The following is a 23,225-nucleotide window of genomic DNA, read 5'->3' on the forward strand; positions in this document are numbered from 1 at the left end:
ACAATCTTGTCTGGACCAGACAATCCGGTGACAGCGCACATACTGACTTGAAAAAAATAAAAACGATATGTTAATTTTGAATTAAGTCTCTTGTGAACAAGTGGCAGATATTCTGCTGCTTATAAGCAGAAAAAAAGAAACGTTCGTATTGTTAGACAGTGGGGACAGTGTCAATGTCTGGCAGTTCAATCCACTGCTGCTGATGAAGGAAAAAAATGTTTTATCCGTGTCTACGTCTCTGTCCCTTCCCACGTCCCTCCTGGTGAGTGGTTTTCCCAATGCCCCTGCTCCTGCACCTGCCACTACTCCTGTCCCTACTCCTGTCACTGCTCCTGTCCCATTCCCTGTCCCTATTCCTGTCACTACCCCTGTCCCTGCCCCTGTCTCTGCCCCTGTCACTACCCCTGTCCCTGCCCCTGTCCCTGTCACTACCCCTGTCCCTGTCCCTATTCCTGTCACTACCCCTGCCCTTGCCCCTGTCCCTGCCCCTGTCCCTGTCCCTGCTCCTGTCTCTGCCCCTGTCCCTGTCCCTGTCCCTATTCCTGTCCCTATTCCTGTCTCTGCCCCTGTCCCTGTCCCTGCCCCTGTCTCTGCCCCTGTCCCTGCCCCTGTCCCTGCCCCTGCCCCGGCCCTGTCCATGCCCCTGTCCCTGCCCCTGTCACTACCCCTGTCCCTGCCCCTGCACCTGTCTCTGCCCCTGTCCCTGTCACTACCCCTGTCCCTGTCCCTATTCCTGTCACTACCCCTGCCCTTGCCCCTGTCCCTGCCCCTGTCTCTGCCCCTGTCACTACCCCTGTCCCTGCCCCTGCCCCTGTCACTACCCCTGTCCCTGCCCCTGCTCCTGTCCCTGCCCCTGTCTCTGCCCCTGTCACTACCCCTGCCCCTGCCCCTGCCCCTGTCACTACCCCTGTCCCTGCCCCTATTCCTGTCACTACCCCTGCCCTTGCCCCTGTCCCTGCCCCTGTCCCTGCCCCTGTCTCTGCCCCTGTCCCTGTCCCTATTCCTGTCTCTGCCCCTGTCCCTGCCCCTGTCCCTGTCCATGTCCCTGTCCCTGCCCCTGTCACTACCCCTGTCCCTGCCCCTGCCCCTGTCTCTGCCCCTGTCACTACCCCTGTCCCTGTCCCTGCCCCTGTCACTACCCCTGTCCCTGCCCTTGCCCCTGTCACTACCCCTGTCTCTGCCCCTGTCCCTGTCCCTGTCACTACCCCTGCCCCTGTCCCTGTCCCTGTCACTACCCCTGTCACTACCCCTGCCCCTGTCACTGTCCCTGTCACTGCCCCTGTCCATGCCCCTGCCCCTGTCCCTGGCCCTGTCCCTGTCACTACCCCTGCCCCTGTCCCTGTCCCTGTCCCTGTCACTCCCCCTGTCCCTGCCCCTGCCCCTGTCTCTGCCCCTGTCACTACCCCTGTCCCTGTCCCTGCCCCTGTCACTGCCCCTGCCCCTGTCACTACCCCTGTCTCTGCCCCTGTCCCTGTCCCTGTCACTACCCCTGCCCCTGTCCCTGTCCCTGTCACTACCCCTGTCACTACCCCTGCCCCTGTCCCTGTTCCTGTCCCTGCCCCTGTCACTACCCCTGCCCCTGCCCCTGTCACTACCCCTGTCCCTGCCCCTGCCCCTGTCCCTGTCCCTGTCATTACCCCTGTCACTACCCCTGCCCCTGTCCCTGTCCCTGTTCCTGTCCCTGCCCCTGTCACTACCCATGTCCCCGCCCCCGTCTCTTCCCCTGTCCCTGTCCATGCCCCTGCCTCTATCCCTGCTCCTGTCCCTGCCCCTGTCCCTGCCCCTGTCTCTGCCCCTGTCCCTGTCCCTATTCCTGTCTCTGCCCCTGTCCCTGCCCCTGTCCCTGTCCATGCCCCTGTCCCTGCCCCTGTCACTACCCCTGTCCCTGCCCCTGCCCCTGTCTCTGCCCCTGTCACTACCCCTGTCCCTGTCCCTGCCCCTGTCACTACCCCTGTCCCTGCCCTTGCCCCTGTCACTACCCCTGTCTCTGCCCCTGTCCCTGTCCCTGTCACTACCCCTGCCCCTGTCCCTGTCCCTGTCACTACCCCTGTCACTACCCCTGCCCCTGTCACTGTCCCTGTCACTACCCCTGTCCATGCCCCTGCCCCTGCCCCTGTCCCTGTCCCTGTCCCTGTCACTACCCCTGCCCCTGTCCCTGTCCCTGTCCCTGTCACTCCCCCTGTCCCTGCCCCTGCCCCTGTCTCTGCCCCTGTCACTACCCCTGTCCCTGTCCCTGCCCCTGTCACTACCCCTGTCCCTGCCCCTGCCCCTGTCACTACCCCTGTCTCTGCCCCTGTCCCTGTCCCTGTCACTACCCCTGCCCCTGTCCCTGTCCCTGTCACTACCCCTGTCACTACCCCTGCCCCTGTCACTGTCCCTGTCACTACCCCTGTCCCTGCCCCTGCCCCTGCCCCTGTCACTACCCCTGTCCCTGCCCCTGCCCCTGTCCCTGTCCCTGTCACTACCCCTGCCCCTGTCCCTGTCCCTGTCACTACCCCTGTCACTACCCCTGCCCCTGTCCCTGTCCCTGTTCCTGTCCCTGCCCCTGTCACTACCCATGTCCCCGCCCCCGTCTCTTCCCCTGTCCCTGTCCATGCCCCTGCCTCTATCCCTGCTCCTGTCCCTATACCTGTCCCTGCCTCTATCCCTGTCCCCGTCCCTGTCCCAGTCCCTGACCCTATCCATCTCCCTGTCCCTGTCACTGACAGTGTCTCTGTTAAGGATCAAAACCGACTTGGAGGTCTTGACGGGAAATGTAAGCCCTGGGTGTTCGGAAAATTAGGTCGGGCTTCGCCTTCCGTAATTTCCCAAACTCCCAGGGCTTCGCCCTCCCTAATTTCCCGAACTCCCAGGGCTTCGCTCGACCTAATTTCCCGAACTCCCAGGGCTTCGCCCGACCTAATTTCCCGAACTCCCAGGGCTTCGCCCGACCTAATTTCCCAAACTCCCAGGGCTTCGCCCGTCCTAATTTCCCGAACTCCCAGGGCTTCGCTCGACCTAATTTCCCGAACTCCCAGGGCTTCGCCCGACCTAATTTCCCAAACTCCCAGGGCTTCGCCTGACCTAATTTCCAGAACTCCCAGAAAGAGGTCTTGATCTGACTTATAAACTTAGAACCGTATTAATGAATATCAATGATTCACATATGACTGGTGTGTTTAGCTTTCATGAACGCTGTTTACGCGGCGGTAATCAATCGCACAAACGCAACGCACGTGCATTTGCTGCGCGAGCAAGTTATATCTCGGTCACGTACACGTGGTTTCATTCACTTGTGTTGAAAGATGGCCGAGGAAGGGGAAACATTTTTTATCACACAGTCCACATTTATCAATGAAATTTCCGAAAGTATTGCTCGTGATGCTGATAAAGATGATGTAGACGATTTTGCGTTTCGCTTTGGAGAGCCATTGTGTGAGCGGGAGATAGAAGAAAAATGTGCCATACAACAAGATTATAGCGTGGTGAAGTTGATGAGCAAATGATCTGCGAAGTAACTGCTAGGTATAAAAAAAAAAATTTAAATATTAAGTAGAAAACACATTTCTCGGACATTTTTCGGAGAAATCAGTCTACATTGTATTTTATTATTTCGGATACTTGAAATTGCACGAAATGATCATTGGAACAATGCAGAAAGCCGTAAAATCAATTTGTTTTATCAACTGTTCGTAAGGTATCACAATGGTGATGCAGACTTTTCACCTGCTATAAATCGGGTGACCCTGATGACTGAAGATTTGCTGAAAACCGTTTAAATAAATCTGATAACCGCGATATGACAACAAAATGTGGTATGTTTTGAAATGTTCATAGTATTTTCGAAAAACCTCTTATCTATATACTCTAGCAAGCGGGTCAGATGAATATGTGTTATGTCACTGTTTGAACATATGTTTCAGGGCATAGAAGTGATGCCGTACGTACGTATAAACGTACTTCAGACGAGCAAAGGAGGATCCTGTCGGACATCATTGCCGAAAAGAGGAAGCAGGAAGTTAGCTCTGAGCCGACGCCGATTGTAACTGAAACGTCTAAGCCCGAGACTTCCCCCGAAAAAGATGAAATGGACACTGGTCGTCGTTTTGTACTCAATTTCACTTTTCATTAAACCTACTTCATAAGTGTTGCTTTCATTAATTTGCACTTTGAGGCATTTGGGAAACGAGGTTTGTCCCTAGGTCCATCTGCGCAACGCGATTTTAGTGCTAAAACTATTTTAAACTATTTAACTTGGGGAAGCTCAAACATTAGCACTAAAATCGCTTTGCGCATTTGAAGCCAGATCTTGCCAGCGGAATGCCCAGGTCTTACCAGCAGAATGTCCAGGGTATTCTGCTGGTAAGACCCGGGCATTCTGCCGGTAAGACCCGGGCATTCTGCTGGTAAGACCCGGTTATTCTGCTGGTAAGACCCGGTTATTCTGCTGGTAAGACCCGGTTATTCTGCTGGTAAGACCCGGGCATTCTGCTGGTAAGACCAGGGCATTTTGCTGGTAAAACCCGGGCATTCTGCCAGTAAGACCCGGGCATTCTGCTGGTAAGACCCGGGCATTCTGCTGGTAAGACCCGGGCATTCTACTGGTAAAACCCGGGCATTCTGCTGGTAAGACCCGGGCATTCTGCTGGTAAGACCCGGGCATTCTGCCGGTAAAACCCGGGTATTCTGCTGGTAAGGCCCGGGCATTCTGCTGGTAAGGCCCGGGCATTCTGCTGGTAAGGCCCGGGCATTCTGCCGGCAAGACTTGTGGGAACGTTAGCGGAGTTTACACCCGCAAAGAGAAGAGGACAATGGAGTGACGTCATCAAAGGTTTATAAGTGGCTGCTTAAAACTTCACCTGACGCTATTGCCACCCTGGCGGATATCGTATTGCAGATCAGATGGAATTTTTAGGTGAGATTGTCCTTCAGTGACACCCACTCCCAGGGAACGCAGGATACTCCCGGGGAATGTAGTGAGTATTATACATATTGCAAAGGACCGCACTGCTGTGCAAGTTGTGACAAGCTGAGCATGTTTTTTCACCTGTGTGTGCGTGTGCTCAGCTTGAACATGTTTTAATTCCCGAGGAACAGTCATTCGTTGCATTTGTTTGAGTTGTATTACAGGCCAAAGTCCAACGGTGAGACACAGATAACAAAACAATGTTTTCCTTAATCGAATATATGTAATATGTTATTAGGAAGTAAGCAGAGACAGAAGAAAGGGTTTCTTAGTTGCGTGGATCGATGTTCATGATGTCAATCCCTGGATTGTCTGGTCCAGACTCGATTATGTACAGACCGCCGTTATATAGCTGTAATATTGTGCGGCGTTAAACAACAAACAAACAAAACAAGTATAATAGAGGGATTTATTGTACAAACGGGCTATCATGGTCAATGAAGGGATACCCAGTATACCCCGCCACTGACCAAAATGCAAACAAGGTCAATTGTGAAGTTCCCTGCAAGTGACGTCACTGCAAACGCGATGACGTCATCATGTCCGTAAAGTCAGACCATCCGCCTTACATGTATGTTTCTACACGCCTAGCCAGTCCAGGTTGTATGACGCGTTATGATCACTACTCTTCCATAAAGGAACGAGTTATTTCGAGTGTAATTGGACATGTGTCTCGGCTGGTTGAAACTTATGCCAGCAGGAGTGCTTGAAAATCTTATGCTAGTCTGTCTACTTCAATGATTCTGTCAGACTTGTGTCAGTTATTTCATAACTCCTGAGGCAATAATTATGACTGAATAGATGTTCGTGAATATGTTATTCATGTGTCAGTAAACTACGGTTACGAAGAACTCGGAGACCACTAATTTTAGATCGTTATAACCGTAGTTCGTTATAAGCATATACACAGCATATAAACAGCAAATCGACCGGACCAACAAGCAGTTCGTTATAACCGTCAGTTCGTTATAAGAGTGTTCGTATAAACGTAGTGTATAATTGTCTTGCCTTTGCATGTGTTTGTAACGTATACCAGCGGTAGCTATTCTCACTTTTCAAGCCCATGTACCATCACTATTTGATAGTGATTCGTGGACAAAGTGACTCTGCTTTTAGCACACATCTCTTATAATTATCGAACGTGTTTAATCGCTTTTATTTAAGAGTTATCACAGTGACTGAATCAAAACCGACCTCTGAATAAGCATGAACGGAACGATTTACATGATTCAGTATTCAGTATTAAGCATTCAATTGTGACGTCACTGAGGAACGAAAATCCTATAGACTGTTGGACCGCCTCCGTGGTCTATTTGATAGGGCGTCTGCCCGGAGAGCGGAAGATCTGTGGTTCGATCCCTGGCTGCGTCCCACCAAAATGCGTTAAAATGTGGTAATTGTTGTTGCCCTGCCTGGAGCTCGGCGTTAAGGAGCTAAAGCCGACTGCTCGACTCGGAGTCGGTATACTGTGCCTAAGTGGGGTATTTATATTAAAATTGCGGCCTGTTATCTTAGTGAGTTAGAGCTATAAAATCGGTATTAGTCCGGGTTACTATACTGAACCGCAAAAAGAAACGTCACTCCATGTAGCATGAAAAGTTGTCATTTAAATATCTGGGTAATTTGTGTCAAAGTTTCTAAACTTTAACATTACCTTGTCCGGAAGAAAATGATGATAAAAAAACAAAGCAAATGACAATAGAACCGATCGCCCCAACGGCCATGGTCACCCGATGCACGTGAGTTCCATGCAAGTTGAAATGCACATGCGTTCTTCACCGACCGCCTTATCCATTCCATGTATCGACGTTTGACGGAAGTCATCAATGCACATCGCGGACACACGAGATACTGATTTGTGATGCCATTTTCTCACAGGCTAGCGTTGTGTTTCACTTTGAGAACATTTGACACTTTAATTTCAACCTTGATGATCAGTTTTGCGAAGTTTCATCTATTTAATATGTCTCAAAGTATGATTACAGTGTTTGGACAAATAAGGTTTCTCATATATCTATCCATGGTGACGTTTCTTTTGCGGTTCAGTATACAAGCAGTCTCGCGATTCGGGTTCGATTCTCCACATGGGTACATCGCGTGGAGTCCATTTCTGGTGTCACCCCCGTCATATTGCTAGAATATTGCTAAAAGCGGCGCAAAACCATACTCACTCACTCACTCACATGCTGCGTCTAAGGACGTCTGAGTCGAATTTGTATTTTAATACACGATCTGAAGGAAATAACTGACGTTGACTACCATCCTAAACCACCAAGGCTTCTGTCGAGAATATCAATATGCTGTTTCTATGTGATGCGGTATGTAACTTAAATTAATACATCATGATTCAATCAATGATCCAAAATGATATAAGGTTTTATAGGAATGCAACACTCTCGTGTCTTTTTCATATTAATGGTATAAACATATCATAAAATAATCTCAACAATCTAGCCAGTCCAGGTATTATGACGCCTTATGATCACTACTCTTACATAAAAGAACGAGTTATTTCGAGTGTAATTGGACATGTGTCTCGACTGGTTGAAACTTATGAAACGTTGACTACCAACGTTGACTACCTATAAACATATCATAACATAATCTAAACAATGTTAACACTCGTCGATATGGTAACGAGCATTCTTGCAGCTTAACAGTGCAAAGGTCACCAGGCTTCTCCGCCGCCCTAATATAGCTGGAAATTACTGAGTGCGGCGTTAAGCAACAAACAAACAAACTAACCGAGCTCCTAGCCCCCCGATTATCCAGTAACCTTGTAAGACACGCTATGTTTGCCGGGGACCAATTCTTATCTGAAAAATCTCAAAGGGCCATAATGAAACTGCATTGCAATGTTATTGGCCAATCATCTTCCATGGCCCCACATACACAAACAACTGCTGATCCAAGACAAACTGCACGACAGTCTGCATAGTGGGATCGCTAGAGCTGCATTGGTGCACACTTCTGTCTAGATATAGGCTTTCGGCATGAAACTAACTTATTGTTAAATGTTTTGTTTTGTTTTTTTGTTTGTTGTTGTTTTTTGTTGTTTTTTGTGGGGTTTTTTTTGTGTTTGTGTGTGTGTGTGTGGGGGGGGGGGGGGGAGGGGGGGGGGGGGGCAAGGATTTATATATATGTGTTCAGCTACAGTTATAAAACTACGTAGAATTTTATTTCAAACAGTGAGCCTCAATTTTCTTAAAGATATACACCCTGCAACAATATATTTTTTTCGGGTGCAATTTATTTTTGGTTATAATATTCCACCCAAAGAAACCGGATCGAAATATTTGATCATCCTTTGCCGTATGGGCAAGCACCAATGTCATGAATGCTATGAGAGAACTTTTTTCATAATTTTCCAAACTTGTCTTCCTGTTAGTAGCTACCCCCAGTAAATTACACCTAATAGCGTATTTCAGATACATTTCATTTGATTTTCTTTTGAAAACTTGGGGCACGGGTAGCCCAGACGTCTGAGGTTCAGCAATTTGTTGTGCAGTGTTGCGTCCATTGGGCTCGCAAGTACCCTAAGACCTTGGGTTTGAATCCCGGTTCGCCCCGATTGTTTCTGTCGGTCAGCACCAAACCCATGCTCGTGGGTCCCGTTTCAAGCCAGCGTCACTTCGGGTTCTCCTCCCGCATTTACTGGGATACTGTTAAACCCAACTCACTTACTTCCGAAAAATTTCTAAATTTCCAAGGATTTGAAATATGAGCATTTCATACATATGTTTTCATCCCTTTGAAAGTTTTGTATGATTTCAGATATCAAGGGTATGTTTTTAATAGTGTGTATATGGTCATATTGCCGGCACTACAACAAGATGAGGGGAGGTCGGGTTGCCTAGTGGTTAAAGTGTTCGCTCGTCACGCCGTAGACCCGGGTTCGATTCCCGACTTGGGTACAATGTATGAAGCCCATTTCTGGTGTCCCTCGCCGTGTTATTGCTGGAATATTGCTAAAAGCGGCGTAAAAAATACTCACTCACTACTAGAATTTGATCACGGATCAGTAAGGATAAGATTTTTGATGAACAACATCTTTAATACAATTAATAGCGACGTTTCTCTGTAGATTCTCTGACTTGCTGGATAACGGTGTTAGAACCAACACCTACATGTTTGAATACACTATTTTAGACCATAGATCTGGTATAATTCCGGATGAATACACGATGTCTCGTTCTTGTGACAGAGAAACAATGCTATGCAAGTTGCCTCAGTCGTCATAATTGCCTGATGTGTTGGATAAACTTTAAAATGGAATACTTCATCCTCTTATGAAAGGGGATGACATGTTTCAGTTTCTACCAAGACATTATGGATTCTTGCATTCTAATTGGACCACAAAGAGAGAAAATATTTATTTAAGAATTGCTCACCTCAAAACTTCACCTGTCGGCAATATCAATTTGTGATTGTACTTGATGAACGTTGTGAAATTCCATGCCTACAGATTGTTCAAGACAATAACTTGGTTAATTAATCTTTGGTTTATTTTCAGGATAAAAGCTCTTAAACAGAAAAGATGGCACGAAAAAGTAGAAATACTATGTTCAATTTTGTATCCGACTTAATGAACAAGACCATAGAGGAAGATGCTTTGATTAAATCTTATATGACGGGAAAGAAGAAAGACAAGGTGAAGAACAAAGACAAACTGTCAAGCTACAGATTTAATGATGAGGAGAAGAACAAGCATCAGAAATTGCGAACGACAGATTCAGGAGAGTCGGTGCTTCACATTGCCGTTAGCTGTAAGAGGAATAAAGTTGCCAAGCATATAATTGATTGTGATCCAAGTTTAATAATCTGTGAGAGGAAGCATGATGACTACCGTGGACAGACGCCATTCCACATTGCCATTGCGATAGCCCGACGTGACACTGCTGACCAGCTAGATCTACAGGATGATCGGCTAGACCTATTGGAATATATGATTAACGCTCTTGATGATGATATGCTCAATGAAGCGATGGAACGGCGTGTTGTAGGAAAGAAACTAAGAGGAACTGTGATGTTGGGAGGGACACCTTTGTCCATTGCTGCTTTGAATAATGATGAAACTGTAGTTGACCTTCTCCTGAAAAATAATGCTGACCTGAAAAGTTCGGACACATTTGGGAATACAGTTTTTCACTCGTTGGTCCTGTACGCATCTTTCTATCCAGAAAAAGAAAGTGCCATCCTCAGCATGATTGACAAGTTGGCAAAAAAGAGCAGGAAGTATATGAGCCACACTAATAACAGAGAAAATGTACAACGAGAAAATGCTCGTAAACAAACAGCGCTCCATCTTGCTGCCGAGTTGGGTCTGGACAACGTGTTTAAACACATCCTTGATATGGAAGATGCATACAAGTTCTTCACTAGTCATGACGGTGTTTTTGATATCTACGAGTGTGATATAACAGAGATTGATAAGGTAACCTGGGATAAGGCTGTTCTGCAGATGTCACCTGACTACAGGAATACAGACCACAGAGCAGAGGGGCTGGCAAAAGGCAAAGAGGATTCAGGAATAGAAACCTATTGGAAGAGCTTGAGACAAAATAAGAACCAGAGTATTTTGGAAATCATATGCAGTTTGAAGACAACGACGGCTTATGCGTTTCTGAACGACTACACGGTCCAAGAAGTGGTGTTCTTAAAGTGGCAGAAGTACTGTCATTACTACTACATTGGCCTCTTTCTTCACCTGTCACTGATGAGTGTCCTCACCTGGCATTTAGATCTCAAAGTTGATGCCATCCTGGATCCTGACCCGGCGCAGAAGCAGACCTTGAACCTTAGGGTTTTGAACATCATCTTTATCGTCATAAGTCTCCTTTATGTAATTCTAGAAATTCACAGGACATTCTTTTCGTTGCAACCTTTCCATATAACAAGACTGCATCACAATGGAGTATACAGGTGCATATTTGTGCTGTTTGGTTTGGCATTACTGACAGACGCCTCGTGGAATGTTGTATCTGTTACAAACAACTACTGTCTGGTGATAGCATTGATCCTTGGTTGGTGGTCAACAACCTTCTTCCTCCGTGGAATCAGACCTTTCAGCTACGTAACACTTATGTTACAGAAAGTCCTTTTTGGGGATATGCTGAAATTTATACCAATCATTTTCATAATGATGCTAGCATTTACAAGTGCAATGCACAGTGCCTTTGCGGAAACCCAACCTGGAACATTTGGGAACTTCTCTATCAGTCTTCTTACGACATTTAATCTGATGACTGGTCAAGGACAGATAGAAGGACTTGAGGGAGCATCGAGTCATGGGTCCATCCCCGTCTTTGTCCTTTCTGTGATAGTCATCCAAATATTCCTCCTCAACATCCTCATCGCTATAATGTCAAGCACATGCGAAAGCGTTAAGAATTCAAATGAGCTGTTGTGGCTACAGAGATTGTCCATTGTCTTATTCATTGAAGGTATACTACCTAAATGTCTGAAGAAAGTCATCGGGAAAGCGGAAAAGACAGATTATGGCAGTACGAGATATCTTCTCAAAATTGACCGCTTGAGAGAGGTTGACTCCATGGACGACAAAATGTTGAAAGACAACGTTAATTTGAATGTCACATCACTGCGCAACTTATTGAACAGATCAAAAGTGTGGGAGACAGCAACACTCCCTGGCGAGAGGACACAGCCCACCCAGTATCTAGATATTGAGGACTATGGAAAGAGAATATAAATAAATACAGACATCATCGTAAAAGTTAATAGTCACATGCAAAGTCTAACACCATATCCATGGCAAAAACCTATATATGTGTAGAAACATGCACCATTCGTGCAAGTAGAAGGTTCTTCAGGTGCATAATACAATCAGGTTTCAACCCACAACTTAGTGTCGGGTATATCTGTAAAAATAGTATCTCTTGATAAGGTGAGACAACCTACATCTCTTACTGACGCATTTGTCATTATAAGGTCTTTATTAGTCTTATTGGTTCCAAATGGGATGTCTTTTCACCCGAAAATGTTCCGGTTTTATCATGAGGTAGATTATTTCAATCTCATTTTATAAGATGAGATATCCATGGTATTTGTGAAAACGTCACGATACATGTACACGGTTCCAAAAAAGGAAACGCATAGTTAAAAAAATAAGGATATTTATTAAGCGGATGTAAAAATATCTACACAGAATATGCGTGAACACAATCAAATGAAATTAGACACAGTGATCGACAAAAGCATTGTCGTCATTGTCAGCATTAATTCAGTTCAGTCATTGCACATGTGTAGCCTCAAGGGGGCGTCATGGTCAGTACCTGGTCACACCACCCATTGCAGCCGTCACTGCTCGACACCTCCTTGGCACAGACTGCACAAGTCGTCGGATTTTTTCTTTGGGAATTCTTCGCCATTCCTCCCGTAAGGCGTTGGCGAGTTGTGCCAGAATGTGGGGACGCTGGTGACGTTGACGGCGCGTCGATCAAGTTCGTCCCACAAATGTTTAATCGGGTTGAGATCAGGCGATTTGGACGGCCATGGAAGGACATCGTTGTTCACATTAACAAGGAAATAACTGTTGCACGTAATGTGTGGGGCCGAGCGTTGTCATGTTGGAACAGCTCCTTCTGGCGGTCCAAAGTTGGAAGGAGGTGAGGACGCAGAATTTGGTCTATGTATCGGTTTGCTGTAAGATTGCCCTGGACAACCACTAATTGTGGTCTACTCGTGTAGGATATGGCTCCCCACACCATGACACTCCCTCCACCAAATCGGTCCACCTGTCGAACGCAGTTCGGCGCAAAACGGTACGGTCGACGTCGGTACGCGCGTTGTCTTCCATCCCGTCGTTGAAGAAGAAAACGTGACTCATCGCTGAACCAAACGCGTCGCCAGTTCCCGAGATCCCATGCCTGTACGCTGTTGCACCACCGGATACGTCGTTGACGGTGAAGACGTCGCAAGACAGGTCCAACTTTTGGTCGTCTCGCTCGAATTCCCACTTCCCTCGGACGATTTCTGATGGTTCGGTCGGCAATTCTTCGCATACCAGGCACTTGTCCTTCAGTGTCCGTTGCTGTAGCAAATAGATTCCGAAGGTGATGCAACCGGATGTACCGATCCTGAGCAGGGGTGGTCACTCTTGCTCTTCCACTTCTGGGATGACCTTGAGTCGAATTAGTGTGGGTATATCGATCCCATAGTCGAGATATGGTGCAACGGCAGACTGGGACTCCCCTGCTTCGAAACGTCCAATGGCGATATTTCGATCAGCTGCAGTTAATCTTGGCTTTTTTCGATCTCTGTTCACGTCAGAAAGTTCGTAGTGAACTTTGTACGGTCTTTTATAGTTGGTGTCTCTACTCTTGTTTCCAACACTTTGCACGTGCATTGTGCTGAAAACTTTTTCTGAAAGCAATTTCCATGCATCCTATACATTTTTGCTGATAAACGTTTACAAAAACATTTTGAGATGTGTTTGCGCCCAATGCACAACAAACATGACATGATTAACGGGAATCAAACAAAAGAATTTTCTTTATGACCATTGCTGGGAACAAAATGTAATTGGAATTCTCAAAACACCTATGCGTTTCTTTTTTGAAGAGTGTATTTGCGCTAGATTTAAAGGGATTTTCTCCTGGCCGAAAACAGGCATAGCTCGCACTGAAGTTACGCCATCAGTGTCAAATGAAATAATTATATATAGTATGAGCAAACGTCAAGCTATTAGTTGAAGCTTTTATAAGTACCTGCAGCTGTAGTTGAATGAACTATTTAATTACAATTGTTTTTTAACAATTTGTCGGGATTTTTGTCACGTGTCTATGCGATTTTCAAATTATGGATGTCAGCTGTATCCTGGTTTAATTACTTCCTGTGAATATTAACCAAATCTCTCCTGTATGGTCAGTCTAGAACTTGTTGTGTTTCATCTGCAGTGTGAACAACCAAGTCTTTTGCTACTTTGATCCAATAGTGAACATTAACATATGATGAATTGTTGTCTTTGTCGGACTCATTTCTTTGAAACACAAAGACAAATTGGTCAAAGCGATTGTCACACGACACCAATTGTATTGTCTGCATAAAAGTATTGGAGTGCACGCTGGCGCCGCACTAATGTCACAGTGTTGACCCTTACTCCTTTTTTAAATATTCCATAAGCTTCCTCATTCGCTTTGTATACGTGTTCACGTTGTCGATACGTTTCATTCCATGTGTGTTTAAGCTTGAAACTCCGTTCAGCGTTCTGGTTGTGGTGTGTGAACAGTGATCATGACTATGTATTTAATGTGTATTCTTGATAGTATGTATTAATTTTGTGGAACGGGGTACCGATGTTGTCTTCCCTTCCCCTAAGACTACTCCCCTAAGACTGCATAGTGACAGATGGCGGAAGGCAGAAACAAACAGATCCTTGCTTCAATTTCTATTTTGTTCCTAAGACGATGTCCAAAACGGAAGATACTCAACGTCATCACACACGCCACCGATGAATATAATCATCCCAAAGGTACCTCCAAGTACACATTTACTGTGAAAAGTACCAGCATTTAACAAATGAACTTTACGTTTCACAATTCGTGTTTCTGGTATGTATATTGTAATGTGGATTCTTGTAGACTTCCTTGACCCCTGAGAGGGGCGGTCAGGTAGCCTAGTGGTTAAAGCGTTCGCTCGTCACGCCGAAGACCCAGGTTCGATAACCGACATGGGTACAATATGTAAAGCCTATTTCTGGTGTCCCGCGCCGTGCTGTTGCTGGAATATTGCTTAAAGCGGCGTAATACCATACTCACTTAACTTAACTTAACTTGACCCCCGGGTAATGAATGTCTAGCTTAAATGAGAGTCATGTTTAAGTGTGACACCCAGAGATGCCATAATGGTTTTGCATGTTGTTATGTGACTATTTATCGACTTCTATCGATTTCATGATTGTACCTGAATTTACTTAGGGTTTCCGCGTTCGGAGGTGACACCCAACAACTTCTGCTTGTCGTATGATGGGACTTCATGGATCGGATGATCAGGCTTGGTGACTTGGTTGATTGTGTATGATTGTATCCCGACTGTGCGGATCGATGTTCATGATGTCAATCACTGGATTCTCTGGCCTGATTATTGACAGGCCGCCCTCATATAGCTAGGATATTGTTGAATGCGGTGTTAAACACAAAAAAAACCACCTGATCAACACATGGAAACAGAACCCTCACAATACATTAGCAGTGGTCAGTGTGACCCCTTCTTAATACATCTACTGTGCAATTGTTGAACGAATAACTGTCTTGAACTGTCTAGGTGTAAACGACTTCCTTAGTGGAACCACTCTATGTTACTCGATTCATATCGCTTTTATTCAAGATTATGTAAGAAAACAATTGTGTTATCAGCATTTAGCTGTAGGATATTGATTCTTGTTTTGTTGCAGTTGCTTTCATATTTTGCAATATGTACACGTTAAAGCTTTTTTTAATTAAAAACCTTTGATGACTTGATGACAATAAATGAATGAGAAAATGAATCTCAATCTGTCTATCTGGCTTACCGCCTCTTTGTCATCGCGAGCAGGATGTGCTGCTCAAGAGAACCATAGAGGTCTAGTTGGAACACATCTCATATCATCTGAGTTTGAACTAGAAACTCCACCAATAGTGTTTGGGATGCAAGAGGGGGAATCAAAACGTTTTCAGCCAAGCATACATAGAACTGAAATAGTGTCATGAGCTTTAATTATTTTCAACATAGTTCTCTTGCAGTCCAATACACTTCCCCAGGTTAGTTGCCACTGTTTGTAGGTCATATTATGGGCTATTTACTAGCCCTTCACAAAGGCAACCACTTCTTGGTCCTCGTTAAGTCTTTGTCCATGCTTTCGTTTCAAGCTTGAAAACAAGTGGCCAGATTGGTAAATAAGGACAATAGCCCAAAATAACAGCCTCACCATAAACCGTTCATCAATATTCCTTGAATCCTGGACCCGTGAGGATTCGGGGTAGAATAGGTCTTCAGCAACCCATGTTTGCCGTAAGAGGCGACTATGCTTTTCGTAAGAGGCGACTAACGGGATCGGGTGGTCAGTCTCGCTGATTTGGTTGATGCATGTGATCGTATCCAAATTGATTGATGCTCAGGATGTCAATCACTGGATTGTCTTGTCCAGGTTCGTTTATTTACAGACCGCCCTCGGAATATTGCAGAGGGCGGCGTTAAACAACAAACAAAAAACTCAGTTTTGTCCATTTCAAAGCTAGGGTACCTCAGAGTCGATGAAATCAATCGATTGAAGCACGACAAACTGTGAAAGTTGAATGACCCCAAAAATATGATATACTCGTAAGCATAACAACAACCAAGATTTGGCAGGCTCAAAACGTTTGTGGGGCGGTCGGGTAGCCTGGTGATTAAAGCGTTCGCTCGGCACGACGAAGATCCGGGTTCGATTCCCGACATGGATACAATGTGTGAAGCCCATTTCTGGTGTCACCCGCCGTGATATTGCAGGAATATTTCTAAAAGCGGCGTAAAACCATACTCACATACTCACTCACTCACTCTCTCACTCACGAGACCATGTAAACACGGACGGACGACTTCCACATTCCTGGGGGAATTCCCAGCACGAATACATAGAAAAGCGTTCTTGCAGATGATTTAGACCCTCTTATCTTGAACTCAGCGTGTTGGTAAACATTGAGAAACGTCAGAGAGTTTGACTGCATGATCGTTCACGAATATCCTCACTTCGACCCATCCTAGTGAACAAAAGGAAGAAAGGCACATCTAAACTATCGTAGTATCGACTCGATCCGTGTCTAACCTGACAGTGACAGTCTACAGCAAACTATGAATTTACCTTAATATCTATTGGACACATCTTTTCAATCGCCTTTCAATGATCGGCCAATTGATCAGTGATGCATGACACTTATAAAAAGCCGTAGGTTCATTAACAACTTCGGAAATGGTTTTCCAATTGTGAAGATCGAAGCGCAAGATATCATTCACTGTCTATTGTCTGGTCCAGACTCGATTATTTACAAACCGCCGTCATATAGCTGAAATATTGCTGAGGGCGGCGTTAATCAATAAATCTATTTTTTAAATACTACATTACCTTAAAACTTTGTCAGATGACCTTCCTTCCTTAAAACTTACCGTAAACGCCTTGGAATACTTGCATATAGTGGATGTATTCCACACTAATGTTTCTCCAAACAGTAGAACATAACACGGAAGAGGTCATGATTGGTACTGATGTTTTCGGTGGCGTTTTCAATGTCACTTTTAATTTTAACCATTGAAGTCGGGAGATTGTGCTAGTCACTCCATGATGTTGATTTCGCCTCTTACAATAAGCATAATCGCCTTTTACGGCTCGCCCCCTGAAATACCACAACGCAGTTGAACAAGAACACCCTACTCAGACACAGTATACTGACTCCGAGCCGACCAGTCCTTGTTTTAACCCTTTAATGCTGAGCCCCAGACAGGGTCACAACAAGTACCATCTTTTAACGTCTACTGGTATGATGCGGCTGGGGATCGAATCCCCGACCTTCGGCTCTCTGGGTAGACGCTCTACCTCTAGACCACGGAGGCGGTACTTTCCACAAGAAATCTTGATCGTTAATTTCTGTAATTCACTTCTGTAGAAACCCTTTTCAACAAGTCTTTGTGAAAGTCCATAAATGGGGATGCCCTGGCGTCTAGAAATTTTAAATGGCTCCACTGAATATGAATGTATTCAAAAGCAATATTTTTTCTTATTTTAATCTCGAGGCATAATATTTATTTCAAAAGTAACGAACGTAAATAGAAATATGGTAATGCGTTATTGTTGTAATCTTGTTTTTGAGGTGATTTATCCTTTAATATACCGGAAATTCGATTACGCGTTCACTCCACATGTACATGATCAGGGTTTGATTTCCCACGCGCGAACAATGGTATTCAGAAGGAAAAAAAACCCGACCCAGGATTCTGAACCAAAATAACTGACCTGAATAACCCGACAGACCTGACCTGAAGAGACCATGGAATGGAGTAGATGGAATGCCTGACATAACCATTGTATCTGAGTCATCATCTGCCAAGCTTGCTGCCTGGTGTAACTGATCTACCTTCTGATCATTGTGAAATCATTAAATAACCACACACGATCAATAAACATCTGACACGTTATATTGAAACACACATGATTGGGAAGCAGCAATAAATAATGGACCCTATTACACAAGTCAGTGTACTCACGGATATCTAGTATTTGTCACAGTTGAGGCAAGTGTTCCCTTCTTGAAGCCAGGAAACAGTGTTGGAAGCAGGTAGTAAGGCCTTATTTCCCGATAAGTATCCCGTCTCAATCACTGGGCCAGAAGATAAGTCGCAAGACAAAGTGTGGAAGAAAGGCCTCGGATGGCCTTGGTCACGTAAATTCAGCCTTCTTGAGACTTCTACGTCGAAGCCCCTGGAATCATGTAGCCATTTTCCAGAAGTGATGACAACCTATAAGGGGCTGGTCATTTATTATAGGGGAGGGGTTGGGCAGTGAGATAAAGGTGGTGGTCATGAAAAATGACACAGAGAACGAGAGGGATATCGCCAACATGTTATCCAACTATACTCTATATAAGGGAGGGAGTGGTGGAGGACACGTGAGACTATGAACATTAGTTCAAATACAAGAAATATAAATGTGGACATTATTTAAGGGCTGGAAATATATTATAGAGAGGGGGCCATGAAAAAATGCCACATAAAATAGGGGTTGGCAAAATATGATACAGACCTATGACCAAGCTCACCGCCCTTCCCTATAATAGTGAGTGAGTTTGGTTTAACGTCAGTTTTAACAGTATTCCAGTTATATCGTGGCGTGACAGCTTAATGTGGGAGGGAAGCACGAAGTGATGCAGGTCTCAGACGTTTACCACTTCGGTGAAACCCACGAGCACGGGTATGTTGCTGACAAACCTAGAAACATAATCATTCATGGCGAACCCCCATGTTATCCAAAACCTGCCCGAAAAGCTGCAAAGAAAGGATTGTAGACTTAGAATTGTTTCATACAGCTTAGAGGTGAAGGGCAGAAAGCTGACTGGTCTGTAGTTTTGTTTATCTAGAGGAAACTATTAGGAAAGAAGAGGCTGGTATGGCGACGTTTATTAAGTTACAAATAGGTGGACTAATGAGTTAAATACAAGATGTGAGGAATAAGCATGTGTGTTCACCCTTACATTGTTTTGCAAGTCAAGACTCACCTCGACAAACATGCCCACACTCACATCGTCAAAAGTGTTAAAATTCACCTTGTCACGCATGAACAAACCCTTTAAGCATGTTCATAATCACCCCGTCCAACATGTCCCCTCTCACCCAGTCAAACGTGTCCCCTGTCACCCAATTAAACATGTCCCCTCTCACCGATCAAACATGTTCTCTCATCCATGTCAAACGTGTCCCCTCTCACCCAGTCAAACATGTCCCCTCTCACCGATCAAACATGTCCCCTCTCACCCAGTCAAACGTGTCCCCTCTCACCGGTCAAACATGTCCCCTGTCACCTGTCAAACATGTCCCCTCTCACCCAGTCAAACATGTCCCCTCTCACCGATCAAACTTGTCCCCTCTCACCCAGTCAAACATGTCCCCTCTCACCCAGTCAAACATGTCCCCTCTCACCGACCAAACGTGTCCCCTCTCACCTAGTCAAACATGTCCCCTCTCACAGGACAAACATATCCCCTCTCACCTAGTCAAACATTTCCCCTCTCACCGACCAAACGTGTCCCCTCTCACCAAGTCAAACATGTCCCCTCTCACAGGACAAACATGCCCCTCTCACCCAGTCAAACGTGTCCTCTCTCACCGGTCAAACATGTCCCCTCTCACCAAGTCAAATATGTCCCCTCTCACCCAGCCAAAAATGTCCCCGCTCACCCAGTCAACTATGTCCCCTCTCATCCAGTGAAACGTGTCCCCTCTCACCGGTCAAACATGTCCCCTCTCACCTGTCAAACATGTCTCCTCTCACCGATCAAACATGTCCCCTCTCACCCAGTCAAACGTGTTAAAATTCACCTTGTCACGCATGAACAAACCCTTTAAGCATGTTCATAATCACCCCGTCCAACATGTCCCCTCTCACCCAGTCAAACGTGTCCCCTGTCACCCAATTAAACATGTCCCCTCTCACCGATCAAACATGTTCTCTCATCCATGTCAAACGTGTCCCCTCTCACCCAGTCAAACATGTCCCCTCTCACCGATCAAACATGTCCCCTCTCACCCAGTCAAACGTGTCCCCTCTCACCGGTCAAACATGTCCCCTGTCACCTGTCAAACATGTCCCCTCTCACCCAGTCAAACATGTCCCCTCTCACCGATCAAACTTGTCCCCTCTCACCCAGTCAAACATGTCCCCTCTCACCCAGTCAAACATGTCCCCTCTCACCGACCAAACGTGTCCCCTCTCACCTAGTCAAACATGTCCCCTCTCACAGGACAAACATATCCCCTCTCACCTAGTCAAACATTTCCCCTCTCACCGACCAAACGTGTCCCCTCTCACCAAGTCAAACATGTCCCCTCTCACAGGACAAACATGCCCCTCTCACCCAGTCAAACGTGTCCTCTCTCACCGGTCAAACATGTCCCCTCTCACCAAGTCAAATATGTCCCCTCTCACCCAGCCAAAAATGTCCCCGCTCACCCAGTCAACTATGTCCCCTCTCATCCAGTGAAACGTGTCCCCTCTCACCGGTCAAACATGTCCCCTCTCACCTGTCAAACATGTCTCCTCTCACCGATCAAACATGTCCCCTCTCACCCAGTCAAACGTGTCCCCTCTCACCGGTCAAACATGTCCCCTGTCACCCGTCAAACATGTCCCCACTCACCCAGTCAAACATGTCCCCTCTCACCGACCAAACATGTCCCCTCTCACCCAGTCAAACATGTCCCTTCTCACCTAGTCAAACATGTCCCCTCTCACCCAGTCAAACATGTCCCCTCTCACCCAGTCAAACATGTCCCCTCTCACCTAGTCAAACATGTCCCCTCTCACAGGACAAACATGTCCCCTCTCACCCAGTCAAACGTGTCCTCTCTCACCGGTCAAACATGTCCCCTCTCACCAAGTCAAATATGTCCCCTCTCACCCAGCCAAAAATGTCCCCGCTCACCCAGTCAACTATGTCCCCTCTCATCCAGTGAAACGTGTCCCCTCTCACCGGTCAAACGTGCCCCCTCTCACCCAGTCAAACATGTCCCCTCTCACCGATCAAACATGTTCTCTCATCCATGTCAAACGTGTCCCCTCTCACCCAGTCAAACATGTCCCCTCTCACCGATCAAACATGTCCCCTCTCACCTGTCAAACATGTCCCCTCTCACCCAGTCAAACATGTCCCCTCTCACCGATCAAACATGTCCCCTCTCACCCAGTCAAACGTGTCCCCTCTCACCGGTCAAACATGTCCCCTGTCACCTGTCAAACATGTCCCCTCTCACCCAGTCAAACATGTCCCCTCTCACCGATCAAACATGTCCCCTCTCACCCAGTCAAACATGTCCCCTCTCACCGATCAAACGTGTCCCCTCTCACCCAGTCAAACATATCCCCTCTCACCGAGCAAACATGTTCTCTCATCCATGTCAAACATGTCCCCTTTCACCAAGTCAAATATGTCCCCTCTCAGGCAGCCAAAAATGTCCCCGCTCACCCGGTCAACTATGTCCCCTCTCACCCAGTGAAACGTGTCCCCTCTCACCGATCAAACATGTCCCCTCTCACCCAGTCAACCATGTCCCCTCTCACCCAGTCAAACGTGTCCCCTACCACCGATCAAACATGTCCCCTGTCACCTGTCAAACATGTCCCCTCTCACCCAGTCAAACATGTCCCCTCTCACCGACCAAACATGTCCCCTCTCACCCAGTCAAACATGTCCCCTCTCACCTAGTCAAACATGTCCCCTCTCACCCAGTCAAACATGTCCCCTCTCACCGACCAAACATGTCCCCTCTCACCCAGTCAAACATGTCCCCTCTCACCTAGTCAAACATGTCCCCTCTCACAGGACAAACATGTCCCCTCTCACCCAGTCAAACGTGTCCTCTCTCACCGGTCAAACATGTCCCCTCTCACCAAGTCAAATATGTCCCCTCTCACCCAGCCAAAAATGTCCCCGCTCACCCAGTCAACTATGTCCCCTCTCATCCAGTGAAACGTGTCCCCTCTCACCGGTCAAACGTGCCCCCTCTCACCCAGTCAAACATGTCCCCTCTCACCGATCAAACATGTTCTCTCATCCATGTCAAACGTGTCCCCTCTCACCCAGTCAAACATGTCCCCTCTCACAGGACAAACATGTCCCCTCTCACCCAGTCAAACGTGTCCTCTCTCACCGGTCAAACATGTCCTCTCTCACCGGTCAAACATGTCCCCTCTCACCAAGCCAAATATGTCTCCTCTCACCCAGCCAAAAATGTCCCCGCTCACCCAGTCAACTATGTTCCCTCTCATCCAGTGAAACGTGTCCCCTCTCACCGGTCAAACGTGTCCCCTCTCACCCAGTCAAACATGTCCCCTCTCACCGATCAAACATGTCCCCTCTCACCAAGTCAAACGTGTCCCCTCACACCCAATTAAACTTATCCCCTCTCACCGATCAAACATGTCCCCTCTCACCCAGTCAAACGTGTCCCCTACCACCGATCAAACGTTCCCCCTCTCACCCAGTCAAACATGTCCCCTCTCACCGATCAAACATGTTCTCTCATCCATGTCAAACGTGTCCCCTCTCACCCAATTAAACTTATCCCCTCTCACCGATCAAAATTGTCCCCTCTCACCAAGTCAAACGTGTCCCCTACCACCGATCAAACGTGCCCCCTGTCACCCAGTCAAACATGTCCCCTCTCACCGATCAAACATGTTCTCTCATCCATGTCAAACGTGTCCCCTCTCACCCAGTCAAACATGTCCCCTCTCACCGATCAAACATGTCCCCTCTCACCTGTCAAACATGTCCCTTCTCACCCAGTCAAACATGTCCCCTCTCACCGATCAAACATGTCCCCTCTCACCCAGTCAAACATGTCCCCTCTCACCGATCAAACGTGTCCCCTCTCACCCAGTCAAACATGTCCCCTCTCACCGAGCAAACATGTTCTCTCATCCATGTCAAACATGTCCCCTTTCACCAAGTCAAATATGTCCCCTCTCAGGCAGCCAAAAATGTCCCCGCTCACCCGGTCAACTATGTCCCCTCTCACCCAGTGAAACGTGTCCCCTCTC

At 46.6% G+C, this 23,225-nt stretch overlaps 1 protein-coding gene across 1 annotated transcript; it reads left to right on the forward strand.

Annotated features, from left to right (window-relative positions):
* The first annotated feature begins 9,464 nt into the window (after positions 1-9,464).
* Positions 9,465-12,105, forward strand: LOC124152624 (transient receptor potential cation channel subfamily V member 3-like). The gene has a single exon (XM_046525611.2). The coding sequence runs from the start codon at positions 9,483-9,485 to the stop codon at positions 11,652-11,654; it is 2,172 nt and encodes a 723-aa protein (XP_046381567.2). The 5' UTR covers positions 9,465-9,482; the 3' UTR covers positions 11,655-12,105.
* The last annotated feature ends 11,120 nt before the right edge of the window (positions 12,106-23,225 follow it).

This window comes from Haliotis rufescens, unplaced genomic scaffold, assembly GCF_023055435.1.
Source record: "Haliotis rufescens isolate VD_foot unplaced genomic scaffold, xgHalRufe1.0.p SCAF_25, whole genome shotgun sequence".
Classification (NCBI taxonomy): domain Eukaryota; kingdom Metazoa; phylum Mollusca; class Gastropoda; order Lepetellida; family Haliotidae; genus Haliotis; species Haliotis rufescens.

Coding starts and splice junctions, on each gene's coding strand:
- LOC124152624 (XM_046525611.2), top strand. CDS start 9,483: ATGGCACGAAAAAGTAGAAATACTATGTTCAATTTTGTATCCGACTTA.